This window comes from Fringilla coelebs, assembly GCF_963513975.1.
Source record: "Fringilla coelebs genome assembly, chromosome: 11".
NCBI classification, from domain to species: domain Eukaryota; kingdom Metazoa; phylum Chordata; class Aves; order Passeriformes; family Fringillidae; genus Fringilla; species Fringilla coelebs.
In genome coordinates, this window is record NC_140037.1 from 12,563,952 (window position 1) to 12,580,129 (window position 16,178).

The 16,178-nt window shown below is 42.1% G+C and overlaps 1 protein-coding gene across 2 annotated transcripts in view; it reads right to left on the reverse strand.

The window, feature by feature from the left end:
* TMEM164 (transmembrane protein 164) overlaps positions 1-3,149 on the reverse strand; it is a 34,767-nt gene extending 31,618 nt beyond the window's left edge. Inside the window, exons 1-2 of one of the 2 annotated variants that reach the window (XM_084212849.1) lie at positions 2,988-3,149; positions 2,210-2,772 (exon numbers count right to left, since the gene is read on the reverse strand). In XM_084212849.1, the coding sequence (XP_084068975.1) occupies positions 2,210-2,575 (366 nt within the window). In that variant the 5' untranslated portion in view covers positions 2,576-2,772; positions 2,988-3,149. Of the gene's footprint in view, positions 1-2,209; positions 2,773-2,909 lie in introns of both variants that reach the window. The other variant, XM_084212850.1, reaches the window with a different exon arrangement.
* Positions 3,150-16,178: the final 13,029 nt, after the last annotated feature.

The window sequence follows — 16,178 nt, forward strand, 5'->3', positions numbered from 1 at the left end:
GCTTTTATGCAGGGAAAATCTGAAGCATAATTTTGAGTTTCAAATATTTTTTGGCTCAGAGCCTAGAGTATTTTTTGCTGAGGTGAAACAGTCTCAGCTGAAGGAAATGAAAACAGAAATAGAGTGAAAGAAGAAATCTTTATCAACAGCTACTGTTGGCTTCCCTTTGAAGTGATCTTGATTGTTGTAGCACATTTCATCTCTTCACTTCTACTTTGTTCGTGCTATTATTTAGACACAGCAGGATTGTGTACACACTACTGCAAGAAGAGAAGTGAAGGACAAATTAAATTTTCATATATTTCATCTTACAAATCTGTTGCCCTCAGCAAATTCAGGCTAAGAAAACATTTTCCAACTATGTATGACACTTGTCTGCTGGTGGAGGTCATTGACTATCTTTGGCTCTAACTCTCTTTGTCTGCTGAAAGCCATTGGTTTTGCCATTATTTGCTTTCTCTGTATTAAGCCTAGGCCTATTACTAATGCATCTTTTTGAGGATGAAGGGGCATGACTTCCACATTTTGCCAATATGCTGGAACACCATTTCTAGTGAGTAATTAGCTAAGATTATTTTAAAGCTTCACAATTAGTCAAAAAGGTATTCAGAAATGGCAATGCCTAACTACATGACAACTCTCAATAGACTCCATCTCCCTTTCAGGAGGCACCATTGAAAAAGGTGAACAGAACTAGCTGTCCCAGGTCTGTGCAAGCATTCAGCTGAATACTTATCATTAACATCATAACATAAAGACAACTAAACTCTCAAATCCTACTGTTAATATATCCTCACCTCTTTTCCAGAGAATTAATAGGAAAATTTTCCAGTTATCATTGAGTACTGCCTAGAAAGGGAATGTGGCCATATTCATTTATTTTAATTATTACTACATAGTCCTTGCATACCTTCAGCCCAATACTGGCTGACTGATTTCACAACAATCCTTATCACTTCACAGGAAGGAAGTGTCCTATGCTGTAAATTACTGAGCAAACACTGCATCACAGCCTAGGAATTTACATAACCTACTAATTATTTCTGGAACTGTAAATTAATTGCTGTAAAGGTCTTGAATATTGCTGTATTAGCTTGTTTCCCCCTCCCCTTGAAATAAAACCCATCCCTCAATCCACTGGAACAACCAGAAAAGATATTTCCCTGCCTTTTAGGAAATGCTCTCCAGGTGTGAATCCAATGACTGGCTAGATCTGATTCAGCCCAGATCACCTCACATACTGCAATAGGTGACCCAGAATGGCATTGATCTGATTTTCATCTGTTATTGATCTTACACAGACATTGCTATCATGGCAGCTTTCATGGAAGCCTTTTTGGTGTTCTTCGCTTAATTCTTGACCTTGAATTTTTTAAGTTATTCAGTGCTGAGGGTATAAAATTAGCAGAATAATAATATTTTTAACATCTCCAACACTTCTTAACAAACTCAGTGAAACTCATAGATAAGCACATACACAGAACTATTAACAAACACAGCTTATAAACTTTAGATAGCCCAGTTCAGTAACAGTTTGTCTATGTATCCATTATTCTGAAATCTATAGAAACTGCATATTACCACACAGCAACAACTATGCCACAAGTCATAAAAGAAATAAATTATCCACACATGTTAGGCCACATCAGTTTGTTCACCCCACATATAAGAAACAGGTAACACCTGTTTCTTTACTATTCAGCCTCTAAAATTAGAAAGGTAAACCAACAGTATCTGAGCAATGAGTGATTTGTTTCTCCAACACCTTCACAAAATACAATCACACCCCTAGAAGGCACTTGCTTGAAAAAGCTGCACGTAAACTACATAGCTGGTTTTGCATGTAATCTTGTTTTCATTAGATTTGGTGCAAATTTTAGCGCTGCTGTCAGTGAGAACAGCACCTTCTGTTCTTGAAGCAAGGATCAGGTGAAGGCAAGTGATGAGAAAGCCTTAATTATCCACACTTTCAACCAGAGATCTGGACATTAGTTATAGCTACAATTTCACCTTTTCATCTGACTTGGGTTTTTTGATAGATTTTGATTCAACTGACCCCAAACCTATGTTTTAAAATATTTATACCATTCTTGGCATTTGTATTTTTGCTAGGCGCTTTTGGTCCACAAACCAAATATGGTGGGGGGAAATACTGTTTTGCCCGTACATCACAAAAGCAAACTTCCAGGTGACCCTGCACAAGTCTTACCTGCATCATGGTGACCACATGGCAGGGATTCAGGAGGTAAATGACAGTCCTGGTGGCAAACTTGAACCCCACCTCCAGCCCAAAGATGAGACAGAGCAGCACCAGCAGCACGTTCTTGCCCAGGCTCTCTCGCTTAGTCTGGGGCTGTTGCAGCAGATTCTCCAGCTCCTGGACATGCTGCTGCCTCAGCTTCCACAGGGACACGAGGATCTCCACGGTGCCCACACTGAGGAAGACCAAACTCTCCAGCAAGCGCTGCTGGCCGGAGAGGAAGGCGGCGCATTCCGGCCCTCCATTGCCGGCAAAGCTGGGGTCCACTCCGCCATACATCCAGTCCAGGAGGTTGTGGAGGCTGTAGCGAGACATGGCGGGGACCTCTTCTCCAGGAACAGGTAGGAGCAAAACGGAATCAAAGCCAAAACACTGCCGGGCTGACGAAGCACGAAACGCTCCCGCTGCAGCCCTTCCTTGCCAGGCTCCGTGAGAAGCGGGCAGCTCCGCTCGGGGCACGGGCAGTTCTTCCCTTCCCTTCCGCTGCCCGGAGGAGTCCCGCACGCAGCAGCCTGAGGGGAGGCAGAGGCCGCAGCTGCACGGAGCCTGCCAGCTCCAGACCCCCCACCCCGGGACCCCTCCTCTCCTCTCCTCGCCGGCTCTGCCGCCCACCGCTCGCCCTTTTCCCCCCGATCTGAGCTGCCCTTACCCGCGGCCAGCGCCGTATGCAGCCCCCTCAGCCCGCCCCGCTGTCCCTCCGCGGCCCCCGCATCCGCGGGCGCGGTACCTCCGCGGGCGGGCGGGTGTCAGGGAGCGGCAGGCCTGGCGCCCCCGGCCATGGCGCCGGTCCCGGCGAGGGACGGGAAAGAGGAAGCACCGCTACGCTCAGCGGCAGCGCCGGCACGGCCGAGACTCCGGGCCCGAGCGGGCGGGCCGCTCCTCGCGGCTGGCCCAGCCCTTGCCCGGCGCCGCAGCATCACCCCACCGACGTGCCTGACTCACGCCGAAAAATGGACGAGTCCCCCGAATTGGCTGCGCCCGGCCGCCCGCTCCTCCCTCCTGCACGGCTGCGCCCGCCTCCCTCCGCTCCCCACCGCCTCCCTTCGCCGCCGCTCCCTCGGCGGGTGCGCGCTCCCTGTCCCCGGCTCCCTCCCGCCTGTTGCCGCTGATTTTGCCCGGCCGCCCCCCTTCCTCCTCCTCTTCCTCCTCCTCCTCCCCGCGGCTGCCCGCGGTTCGCCCCCTCAATGCCACCGGCTGGGAGGGCGGCAAGGACCGGGCACGGCTCTGCACGCCCGTCAGCGCGGTCCCGTTCGCCGACCCGACCGGCAGCGACCTTAACTCGATAAACGAGTTTTTCAAGTGCTATTGCAGCAGATATAGGTAGGTCGGCCGAGGAAGGACAAACCCGAGCGGGGCTCCAGCTCCCAACCGAGCAGGGCTCCAGCTCAGCTCCGGTCTGGACATGGGCAGGTACCTCCAGCCAGGTGTGCCAAGTGTCGCACACAGGTGCCTCCAGCCAGGTGTGCCCAGTGCCTTGCACAGAGCGCAGACCCCGCTTGTCTTAGTGCTTAGACGATTTACTGCCATGTGTGCCCTGGGCAGCAGAGCACGGGTTTGGTTCCTGGTTTGTAGTATTGTGAAGAGGTTGTGTTGCAAACATGTAACTCTGTCTGAAAGGCAAAGGTCTGTGGAGATCCGGAGAGAGTAGCAGGTTAAGGGGATATTTTCAAGGCATCAGAGCCAGGTCATCCCCTGAAAGCAGTCTCCTACAGATTTTATTTCGCATTAGCTGTCTGCAGCACATCGCCCTCCCCATCCTGATTATTTCAGGGCTTTCCTTCTCCACAGGACAGCATTAGGACAGCACCATAACTGGCCAAACTGTTGAGCCTGATTAATTGAAAATAAAAGCTTAGTTCCACAAATAAGTTTGAAAAGACCAGTTAGATATCAATACTGGCTGAGTCAAAAGTGATTTCTATATAGACACAGCAGCAGCAATACCTGGTCTGTAAAGCTGGAGGCTGTATGTCACTGCCACTGCTGTGGAAGAAATTACTCCCTTTTGGGTGAAGAAGGGATCCCACCAGGCTTTCCCAAAATCTTCAAGGACTCCTTTCCACTATTTGAATTTAATAAGAATTCTACAAAATACTGGTTTTTCAGTCACTGCTGGTTGATTAAAACACCTACTGTTGCTCTAAACCTGCAGCACAATGTTCCTGTAAATTCCTGCCCTATCAACCAAACCCACACATACCTGCAACACACACATGCTGCATTACCCTGCTTCACAGCCTGAATTCTCAAAAGAAGCAGTTCAGCACTAACACCAATATTTGGCAGATTTCTTCTTTCTCGATTTCTAAGATGTAGGATTACTGTTCACAAATATATTCTATTTCTAAAACACAGGATTACTGCTCACAAAGCACAGAGTATTTTCTCTTAGGGATCTACCAATGAACAACCTGGGACAGATCTGTCCTTTCCACTCCCTCAGTCACATACAACAGGACAGCTACTGCTGCTGGAAGCAATCCCAGGCAGTTTTATATCTTGCCTCTGCATTTCAGTCTCTCACCTTTGGCAGTGTCTGGGTCTCTGACTTCTTTCCTGAGCTTAGCTTTGGTGAACTGAAAACCCTTTCCATTAGAACATTGTCAGGTGCTGGTACTTCAGATGTAGTGATTTCTTTAGAATATGGCCTAGCCTCAAGAATATGAGGGCTTGGTTGGGTGGTTTGGGGTTGCTGTGTTTTTTTCAGAGATTGCCAGTGAAGAATAACTGGCTGAAAACATGAAATTGGGCAGCATTTTGCTCCCCCCTCCAAAAAAAAAAGCATTTACAAAATGTCAGCTTGTCCACTGAAGAGGAAGGAAAGAGAACAGCTAAATAAAGACAGAAGTCATGAAAGCTAAAGATTTAAGCAATCAATAGTTAAGACTTCACAGGAAGGAAGTTTAAAGAGAGGAGTTAAGAAAAGCAGTAATGCTTTAGAAAATAATTCAAAGGGCCATTTATCCCAGTTGTGAGCAGAACAGAAATAGCAGTAAGCTTAGCTTGGCCACATCATGAGGTCTCTATTGACCTTAAGCACATGTAGAAAATACAAAGGAAGATGGGTCAAATCACTAAGAATAAGAAAGAAATACTAGAAAAAGTACTGCTGTAAAACCACTGAACTGTCAAGAGCTATCAGATAAAAACTGCTCTTTACATATATTTGTACTAAGAAGGACATAGAGAAATTATTAACCCCCTACTCCACAGAGAAGAAAATCTATCAACAAAATATGAAGACAGCTAAAGGGATTGGTGTCTCTGTTTTATTAGACTAACAATAAAAACCAAGCACAAGCAGATAGTTGGGACTGGTGATGCTGAGAACAAAATTGTCTCAGCCCAGAGTAGGTAAAGAACAGATAAGGAGCACTCAGATGAACCAAATATTTTCAGTTTGAGTCTAGTGAACGTGATTGAAAGACAGTTGAAGAATTAAGAAGCTAAATGAGATGGTGAAAAAACAGAAGAGGCAACTGTGCATTGCTGTTATCAGAGGGGGGATGGAGCCAGAGAAATACAGCTCAATTTGAGTGTAACTAACTTCTATTCATTAAAAAATCCTTGGACAAATAACCCTCACAAACTATTATTAGCACCTAGATGATAACCAGAGAAAAATTGCAGTCAACATGGATCTGTCAAAAATAAATCACACCAGATAACTTGATTTTTTTCCTCCAATAGGGAACAGGCCTTGTGGATAGGACAGAGCCTGTTGTCAGCTTGATTATGTTTATGACACTTATGTGACATTTTCTTTAAAAAGTTAAAGAAATACAGTCTGGGTAAATGTATTATGAGGTCTGTACAAAACTTCCTGCATAGCAAGGAGCATTTCACAGCAAGAAATATTTCACTCTCAAAAGGAAAGGATATATTGGTGGTTTTTTAGAGCCTGTTTTCAGTCTGTGTCTCTGTGTCATTGATATTAATAATTTAAATAATGGAAAAGAGAAAATTCTTATTAATTTTGCAGGTGATGCAAAGCTGAAGGGAGGACACAGAATTACATTCCAAAACATTTTTGACCATTCAGGAAACATTTAAAATAAATAATAACTTTAAGATAAATAATTAAGATGTTCAGTAAGATCAAGCAGAATCATAGTTGAGCACATTATACTGGTAGAAACAGTTTCTGCCTTTCCTCTTCCCCTTGCTACTCATTTTCTGCCTCACTATCTTATGCCAGCATTAATTTTTCTGGGTCTCTGGTTGACTGAGGAAGCTGATTAAGTTTTTCAATTATAATTCTAGAGTTGGGTGTAACCTGGAGCACTTTGCTGATCTATATGATCTTCCTTTAGGTCGTGGCAGTGGATGAGGTGACCTATCGATTTCTTGTCTTGCTGTGATATTCCACTCATTAGAAAAAAGGAACACAGTTGGTATAAAATTTAATATCTTGGTACAACTGATACTTCTTTGCAACAGCACAATATGGATCATTCATGTTCAGACTGTGATCCACAATAAATCCAAAAGTAAAGGCAAGGCCTGAAATCTTGCATGTGGTAGGTATCATTAACAAGCATCACAAGCTGCACTTCAAAGCACAAGGAGTAAACAACCTTAATTCTTATTCAGAAAAGCATTTAAGCACATGCTTAACTTTAGCCTGTCCTCAAATCCTTTGAATTTAATTATATTAATTTCCTCAGCATCAAGCTCTGTACTTTAGAAATGTGATTGCTGTACTTTAGAAATGTGATTGTATACATCAGTATGTAGTTACACCTGTACATGCACTAGAGACTTTATGTCCTTGATGTATGGGAGGTATTGCAAAAAACAAAACAACAAAAAACCCACAAGCTAAATGAGCAACAAAGTTATATTTTAAGTCCTGAAATGTTTCTGGTAAATAACAATATTCACAGACCTTCCTTGTTTGTAGTTTTTTGGCTGAAGAACAGCACTGGGAACAAAATTGCAGTCTGAAAATGCTTTGAGCAGTCAAAATGAGACTTAGAAAAGCTCTGGGCAGCACTTGCAGACTATGGACATGAATATATTCAAGTTGTGTATGCAGAAAGCAACAACAGTTGTAAACCAGAAGGCCCATTTCTGTACAAAACAGAAACCACAGTCTCTTTGGCTTCCTACTTACATCCTACCTCTTTTCACTTGGCCTTCTTGTTTCATTCCTTGTAGCCCATTAATTAAATCAAATGTACTTTCCCTTCACAAATTAGGACAATTGCTCTCCTACTGAGGTTGAATCTTCAGAAGTCTGTACATCTACATCCCTCCTCTGACCTTATTTTCAGTGTGCTTTTTGTTACTAGGATGGCTTTGACACCTCAGGCTGAGTTCTATTATCTCCTGAAGGGCTTATATAGTCTTAAGAAAATTCTTCTCATTTTATCCACTTTTCAGAAAGTAATCAAACCCTGGATCACTTGTGAAAGCAGTGGGGCCACAGGCAGTGCTTTACTGGCTGTGGCAAGGGCTGATGCCTTGCTTTGAGCACAGACTGTGACAGTCTGCTGGCAGTGGGACACTGCTGCTGGCTGCCCTGCTTTCCTGAAGCTGCAGCTGGGTATGGATCCATGCCAGGAGCATGCAATGCACCTTCAGGTGTGACAGCAACATTCCTACCTTGCTGCAGGTATGAGATACTGGGTAAGGGCTCTCCCAGCCTCGAGGGGCACCCTGAGAGTGTCCCTGCCCCAGGGAGGTCTCCACCACAAGCTGCCATGCAGGACACCTCAGTGGTCACAGGGGATGCAGATACTTACAGCAAGCCATTCACTAAGGATGGATTTGTTTGTTCTTATTTTTTCTGTTTTGTTGTGTTTTTTCCTTCTTGTACAAATCTAGGTTCATAGAGATTCTTCCATCAGTTATTGTGACTTCCTTCTATTGAGTCAGTTGCTCACATGCATTTTTTATGAATTTAAAGAAAAGCTTGTGGTAGTGTGATTGCTTATTTCCTCTCAAAGAATTTTGAGAGAAAGATGAAAGTCTGTTGCATTTATCATATCTCTCCCTGTCAGATAATTTAGCTGGAACATATGCTAGACAATACCAAAAAATAAGTAAATGTCAACTAGAAACGTTCAGAATAGAAGCTTAAAAAGCATATCACATTGTCATGATGTGATATGCTTTTTAACTTGATGGACTGAAAATAATATAAAGCACCAGAAGAAACTTGGTAGATGACAACTGCATGAGCCAGCTTCTCACTGATTCACATTTCTGTCATGTTCACATTATTAGATTTAGTTTTTCCCTTACATAAAATGCTGCAGTATTAATAGACACAAAAACAGGTGGATGTAAAAGCAGGGGAAAGTACAGAACTATCATGAATCAGCAAAGTTTGCTCTGAGATTAAGAAAATCATAGATGACAGTTTATCTGCACTTGGATTATTTGGGTTGAAATTAAGAGGTCAAACAGTACAGTCAGTCTGCAATACAGGTGGAGAAGCCACCTGAAAAATAGGAATATTTCTTTGTAGTTTCATATTCTATATGAGTAAACACAGTCTCTGAAGTTGTTTGGAGCTTGGGAAATTATATTTTTGCTGAGTTTAAAAAAACGGATCTGCTATGAAACACATGTTCTCAAGAAAAATAAAGCTTCCATCCAGATGTTCTCCTTAAACTTGAAGTGTCTTGAGAACTAACAAAAAGAAGATGACTGCTCTTTTCACACCTCAGCAACCAAACATTTATGCCTTAGAACACTCCCTTTTGTGTTTGTGTTCTGTGTTGTTCAGCCATTTTTCAGTTTTCAAGGCACATGCTTTATTTTATGTCCAGCACTAGCTAGGTATAATAAAAGGCATTTCACAAAGAGCCATCCAAACTCTTTCTTTTGGAAGCTGAGCCTTAACAGCACTTTTCTCAGTCTCTAATTGTTGTTAGAGTTGAGTTAAGCTGTGACTGGTGTACGTGGGAGGTACACTCTAAATCTACATAGATATTAAGGCAGAAGAATGTGTGCTTTCTATTTTTGTTCTGTTTTGCTATAGTTTATTGAGCACACTGGCCTCCATGATGAATTACTGAAATCCCTTTTGTTTACAACTGAGTTCTTAATTTTAAAACTAAGAATTAATTTCAGATTATGAGACATTGTCACTGCTTATGAACCTCAACCTGAGGGATTCAGAACATTGTGTTTTCCCTAACCTTCTGTGTGGAATTTGCCTTTGTTATTAAAACCACAGTGATATTTGGTGTTCAAAGTCAGGGAACTGCTATATTTAACATAATGTAAAACAAATGTAACAGTAGTCTCAGAAACAACATGAAAGGTGGGAAGGAGAACTATAACATGGTGTCATCTCTGGTTAATTAAAAGGTATGAAATTTGTACCATTTCATTCTGTCATGGAATATGATGTGGCCAGGTCTACCATGTTACATAATTGTGTTATCACAGTGTATTTTTATGTCTTGTGATATTTGGGAAGGAGGTGTTGGATACTTCAGCTTTACAGTGAGTGATCAAGAAGTGGCCATGTTTCACAAAGATTTCTGAGCCAAACCTGGGTTCTGTTAGACCCTCCCACCATTTAGCATGCACAGGTGTCAGTCACACACTTGAACATTTCTGTGAATATAAGCCCTGAAATTAGATGCTTTAAAATACCAAAAGGCTGCTCTTATACCTTTGTATTGGGTTTGCATGGCAAGGTTTTGGTAGTCAAGGAGGCGACAGGGGTGACTTCTGTGAAGCTGCCAGAAGCTTCCTGATGGCCAACAGAGCCAAGGCTGGCTGGCTCCAGGATGGACCCGCTGCTGGATGAGGCTGTGCCCAGCACCAACGGAGACAACAGCTCTGAGATAACAGATTTCAGAGGGGCAATAACCCCTGTGCAGCTGCAGTGGAGGAAAGGAGCAAGAACAAGTGAAAGAAACAACTGCAGACACCAAGGTCACCAAGGTGAAGAAGGAGGCACTGGAGCAGAGATTCCCCTGCAGCCCGTGGTAAGGACCATGGTGAGGTATGTCTTTAGTGTGACTTAATAAGTTATTGAGGAAAAGCAGTATACTGGCATGTTTTCTGGGCAAGCTAATGCATTCCACAAAGAGCAGGAGCCTCACACAGGACACAGGTTCCATTTAACCATTTCATTGAACAGCCTGGAAGGAGCTGCGAGCCCTCTGGTGGTTGGTCCCCCCCTGAAATTCTCATCTCAATGCTCTATAACTAATACAAAAACCCCCCCACACACACTTTGCTTTCAGTAACAGTACAAGTTTTGTTGGCTTATCCCTTGAGAATGTTGCTATGAGCGCTTTTCTACACATAGGAAATGAAATAGTAACAATTTACTATTAATAAGGCGGAGGGAGTTGGGACTGTTCAGTCTGGACAAGAGAAGCTCCAGGGAGGCCTCAGAGCACCTTCCATTGCCTAAAGGGGCTCCAAGAGAGCTGGAGAGGGAGTTTTGACAAGGGTGTGGAGTGACAGGACACGGAAGAATGGCTTTAAAGTGAAAAAGAGCTGGTTTAGATTAGGTCCTAAGTAGAAATTCTTCCCTGTGAGGATGCAGCAGCCTGGTCTAGCAGAAGGAAGGAGATTCCAACCCTGACTGTTATATGATTCTATGTTTCTATGAATTGAACTAGTTCTATTCCAACAATGTATTTCACACCTGCATGAGACACAATACTCTTCTATAAGGGAGTTTTACTTTAAATTCCAAGAGTATGTGCCTGTTGCTGCAAAAGGGATGATGGCCATGTAGTCACTGAGAGCTTGGCTGGGGCCTGGGCACACCAAGCATTCTGATAGAACAGAGGTTGGGAAAAGGAGTCAGTCTTTGCAGGAAGGAAGGCAGGAATTGTGTTTTCATGTTAGACCTGAAAGAGTGAAATAGGTTTTGTAGTTCTCAGATTAGATGGGGTAGAAAGGAACTAGCTCTAAACTACAGCAATCACTGGACTGAAATTTAATGATAAATAACTTGAACTAAGTTTTCTTGAAATATGTAAGGATTGCATTTATTGTAAAGGAGGTGATGTTTAAATATAAGATGGGTTTTTTGGTGTTATTTGCTGAGGCCAATTAGTGCACTGTGTTTGAAGGGAACAAGAAAATCTATATCTTGTGCAGATTAAATATCTCAGCTTATGTTCTCATCTTGGTATCCAGATGAATCATGTAGCCATTGGCTCCTTTATCCATCCCACATCATGGGATGGTTGCTAGCAGTTTCCAGTAATAGAACAGGGGATGCAAAAGAGTTTTTCAGGTCTGTGATTTCCAGATGGCTCAGCCCCTCTTAGGCTTTTTCACAAATCTTAAAAATATTTACCACAGAGCTCTCTATATTTATCAGGATTCATGGCTTGTGTACATGTGAGCATTTTCACAGCTTGGCTGATGGTATTCACATGCTTCAGAGCTGGGGGCTGAGTTTTCTCCTGTGGCTGATTACTTGGAAGATTTCTTCCACAGTCCCAACCCTGACACAATCCCTTCCTGCCTAGATGGGAGGTCAGTGCTGTGCCACTCAGTACAGGTTATTACCCAGCAGATCATATGGACTCAGCAACAGATTTTTCTGTTTAAAACTCTAATGCTGAAGAAATATGCCCAAATTATTTATATAAAGCCTTTACTAGAAACAGAGACAAAGAGATAAGCTGAAACTGTTGTGTGGAGCTCAAAGGAGCTCCAGGAGCATGTCATTGAAAATATTTTCCAAAGAAGGGGGAAAGAAAAACAAAATTATATTCCAGCTTGAAACATTTCAGGTTATTCCTGTTTTTCAGATCTGTTTGCTGCTGTTCTTTTAAATCCGAAGAGCACAAATGGCTGCTAGATTAGCAAAGAAAATTCTAGAGGTTCAGCCACACAAACAGAATAAAGTACAGTTTTCTCATTAAAAGATTCTTTAAAATTTTCACCACAATACTAGTGCATGCCTTCTCCTATTTCTGTAGTGCAGTGAAATTCTATAATCTGTAAATTATGTAAGTGAAACAAAGATATTTTAAAAATACTTGGTATCTACATAAAATCTGCTTTTCTTGAAACAAAACAAATAAACCCAAACCAACAGGAAAGAAATCATCAGTCAAGCAGACAAGTGCAATTTGGTGAACATTTAGCAGAAAGTTTGTATTATCTGTAGGGCTGCAGACAGTCCTTATGCATTTATTCATGTGCTGTATAAAATAGTTCAAATGCCCCCAGGAGTTGGTATTTTGGGATATTTCTTTTGTAGAGGTTGAAGTACATTGGGTTGACCACATGTAGAGAGTACCCCCCTGAACTGATGTCACAGAGCAGGTGTGTGTGTGACCCTCTCAGGCGAGGCTCCCACCGCTGTGATCTTGCCTGGACACCCTGTGAGTGTGCACCAGTGAACACACCTGTGCTTCAAAACGTGATTCTCCCCATTTCCACCAGTGTCAAATTCCTCTCCTCTAGATGATTTCTAATGAAGGAAAACAAGCTAGACATCTGCGCTCTGCAATTAACCTTTTGTTACAAAATTCCTCCCTGTGGTAACAGAGAACAAAACTTGCACAGCAGGTGGCAGCCCGGTCCTGCTTGGCTTTAGCCTGGTTTGCACCTCGGAGGAAGACTCTTCCAGAGCTGGAGAGGTTACTGCTATTAAACAGCTGTGCTTTCCTGTCTGGAAAGCACGGGGCTTTTTAGCAAAGAAGTCATTGGTCACTGCCATATTACAAAGGCAGAACAGTTCAAGAGGAGATAATTTGAAAATAAAATGAGTAGACTATGTGAGCAGAACAACTCACTGGCACTTTGGGATGGTACCTGTAGTGTAGATTCAAGCTGAGTCAATAGAATGTCAAAATGAGCAGTAAATCAAACTCTTCATAATCCTGCCTGAGTAATGCTCCACAGCCACCCCAATACATCTGCCTAGCAGAAGCAAGAGGTTCCCACAGTGTATTTTTGGATATTGAATGCTCTGAATAATCTGAAATATTTTGGTTAAATTGTAAGGAGTAGGGTGTAGTAGTCTAAACTTGTAGAACCAATGGTGTAAAATTCTCTAGCACATTCTGAAAATTAATTCCTGAAATGTAATTCTTACCCTCCTCTCTTCTCTGAGCCTTAAAAGGTGTATTAGGGAAAGGAGGAGGAGGAGGGGGTTTATATCTTCCCTGCAAATGGGGCAGTTTGCTTTGAAATATTGTGAATAATAATTCTTAGAAAGCCCTTTTATGAGCTTCAGATGGATTTGCACCAATTCTGTCTTCAGACAGGCCTAAAAACCATGATGTTGTCATTGAATGTTACACATCCTTGTTCCATTTCCTCACCTGGCCTGTGGGGGAAAAAAGGAGGAATCCTTCTGGGAATATGTTTATTATGAGATAAAAACTTGACAGCATTTATTTATCATTATTTTGGGTTGGCAAAATAATGATAAAAGTATAGCCTGGGTGGCAGGCATTTTAAACTTGATTTGCTAAAATTTTATTTTTATTTGCCTTAGTGGAACATTTCAGTATTTGGATGAACTATCACCTAACGCCCAGGGGAATGTCCTAGACCTACAGACTTAGGTGGTTATTAGGCTTAATTGGTATTATTACTGTAGACCTCCTGAGATATTGAATATGGCTTATTATGGCTTATTTTAAACTTTTAAATCCAGTATTAGGAGGAATTGCCATTAAGTTATACCATAGAAAAATAAGTCTCAAGTTAAATCTTGTGTTGTTGGTTTAAACATGTTTAAGCCTCCTGTTCATCACAAATCCTCTAACAATTTACTGAACTCCCTTGTGCTTATGCTAACACTTTTTTCAGCATGTGAGCCAAGCTTGTGCCCAGTGTAGCACCAGAGAAGTCAGTGGGGTCATAATGGAGATTAATTTCACAATACTTCAGTCATCTAAGTTGATTCCCTCCAAGTAAGCCCACAGCCCTGTGCTGCCAAAATCAGTGGAAGCTCATTAAATGCCTGTTGCAGTCTTCATGGAGTCTTTTTGTGGAAATACCTGTTCTTGTTCCTCTGTTTTGTGTGATAACTTTCCCAGGTTAATTATGTCTATTTGCAAGATCAACTCTGAAAGGTCCTAAATTTTCTACATGGTAAGGTAATGGAATTTGCATTGAGGTAGCATTTGCTGGGTTTGCTGTGTAAAAAAAAATGTTAAAACTGGAAACAAGAAGCAGAAATTAATTGATAGTTTTAGCATTAAATGAGTAGCAAAAGTTAAAGGAAATGCTTCGAAATTAGGGTGCAATTTCTGTCTGTAGTGTTTCCCCTCCACTGCAAGGACTCTATATACTTCAAGTGCTCTTGTAGCACTTTGCAGAAAAGTATAAAAGTGTGTAATGTTTGAAATTATTATACAAAATAGGGAAAAAGATGAAACAGTAGCATTGGTTATAAATCTAATTTTGTGAGTAAAGTTGAACAAGAAGCTAGTGGGTTTTGTTATCTGAAATTCCTACCTGAAGCTTGTAACAAAGCAGCTTTCACAGGATAACTAGGAGAGACTCAAGACTTGACAATAAAAGCTCTGTGAGGAAAAGGTGTCCCACCTTCTTATCAAAAAATTTGCTTTTTTGATAAGAATTTGATATTGGGTCAAAGTTGAAGACACACAGGATTTGCATGTGCAGTCACATGGCAACCTAGGTGAGCATGGAAATGGTGAATAATGTTGAATGGTCTTTTATAGTAACAACATTAGTTGAGCATCCTTACTAAACAGGGAATCCATGGAAGAAAAAGAGCTAGGGTTTCAAATCTATTAAAAGCCTGTAAGGTTTCATCAGCTCTGCTGCTCGTAGGAGTTTTTATTTACTCTGCATAGCAATATTTCATCTAAAGGCCTTGTCTCCTATGGGCAGCCATTTCTGGGAAGGGAGGTGAATGGCACTGGAACATTGAATGACACTGAATAAGGACATAGCTTTTAATTCTCCAGCCACAGCAGTGTTTTGTCAAATGCTCAGTATAAAACAAAATTTGATAGACAGCAGAGGTAAAGAGGGGAAAGAGTTGAACTTATGTGGTTCATAAAAAGGGGAAAGAATGAACTTATGTGGTTTGTCTCCAAATTATAGAATTCCTTTCTAATATGAGAAGTTTGCTTATAAGAAGGAATGAACTTATTATACCAGCCCAACATGTAGCTGGTATTTGGGGAGTTCAGATCTTACTGTAACATACTTAAGTCCAGTGTGGAAACATGTCTTAGAAAGACACATAGAGCTGCTTTGCTTTCAGCAACCCTTTAAATTCTGAGAACTAGGACTGGTCCTGTGCTACACACTTTGCACCTGTTCTGTTTGCTGAGCAGCCTCTGCAGGCAGAACTGACCCTCACTTGTGTGTGAGGGGAGAGAAGATGCTGCCACTGCTGTGCTCTGGTGTCCTGGGCTGACACTTGGGCTGCTCCTGACTTTTCTCCTGAAGGGTGTTATTGTCAGTGCTGATCAATAATATTTAAAGGAAAACCAGCCCTACTGCTGTTTGCATCCTTGATAATGAGGAGATAAGAAAGGCATCTCTTGTTAGGCCTGATAATACAGGTAGATGAAGTAATGAAAAATAATAATCTAAAACTTGGTAAGAGATGGAGTTGCTCAGGTTGCTTGTCCAATGGATATAATGTACCTTTTGTTACCCTGCCTATTTTTGCACTGCCTTCTCATTTTCTCAAACTGTTACAAGTCTTTTATGTGAGGATGCTTCCATTGTATAACAATGAAGGAGTTGAATTATCTAGGTAGCAGAGGCTAAAGCTGAAACTCCCTAGCATCATCTTTCTTAAGTATCACTGTCTGGTAAGAAAATAGGCCTGTAAGTGATACTATTCATCTGAACAAGAAGAAACTGTTATCGGGGTACTTGTCAGCTGTGTAATACTGATACCTGGGCTGGCCTGTGGAACCAGATATCATGGCAGATAACGCGGGTGGGGTGTTGGGGGGGAGATGGTGTCTGCTTT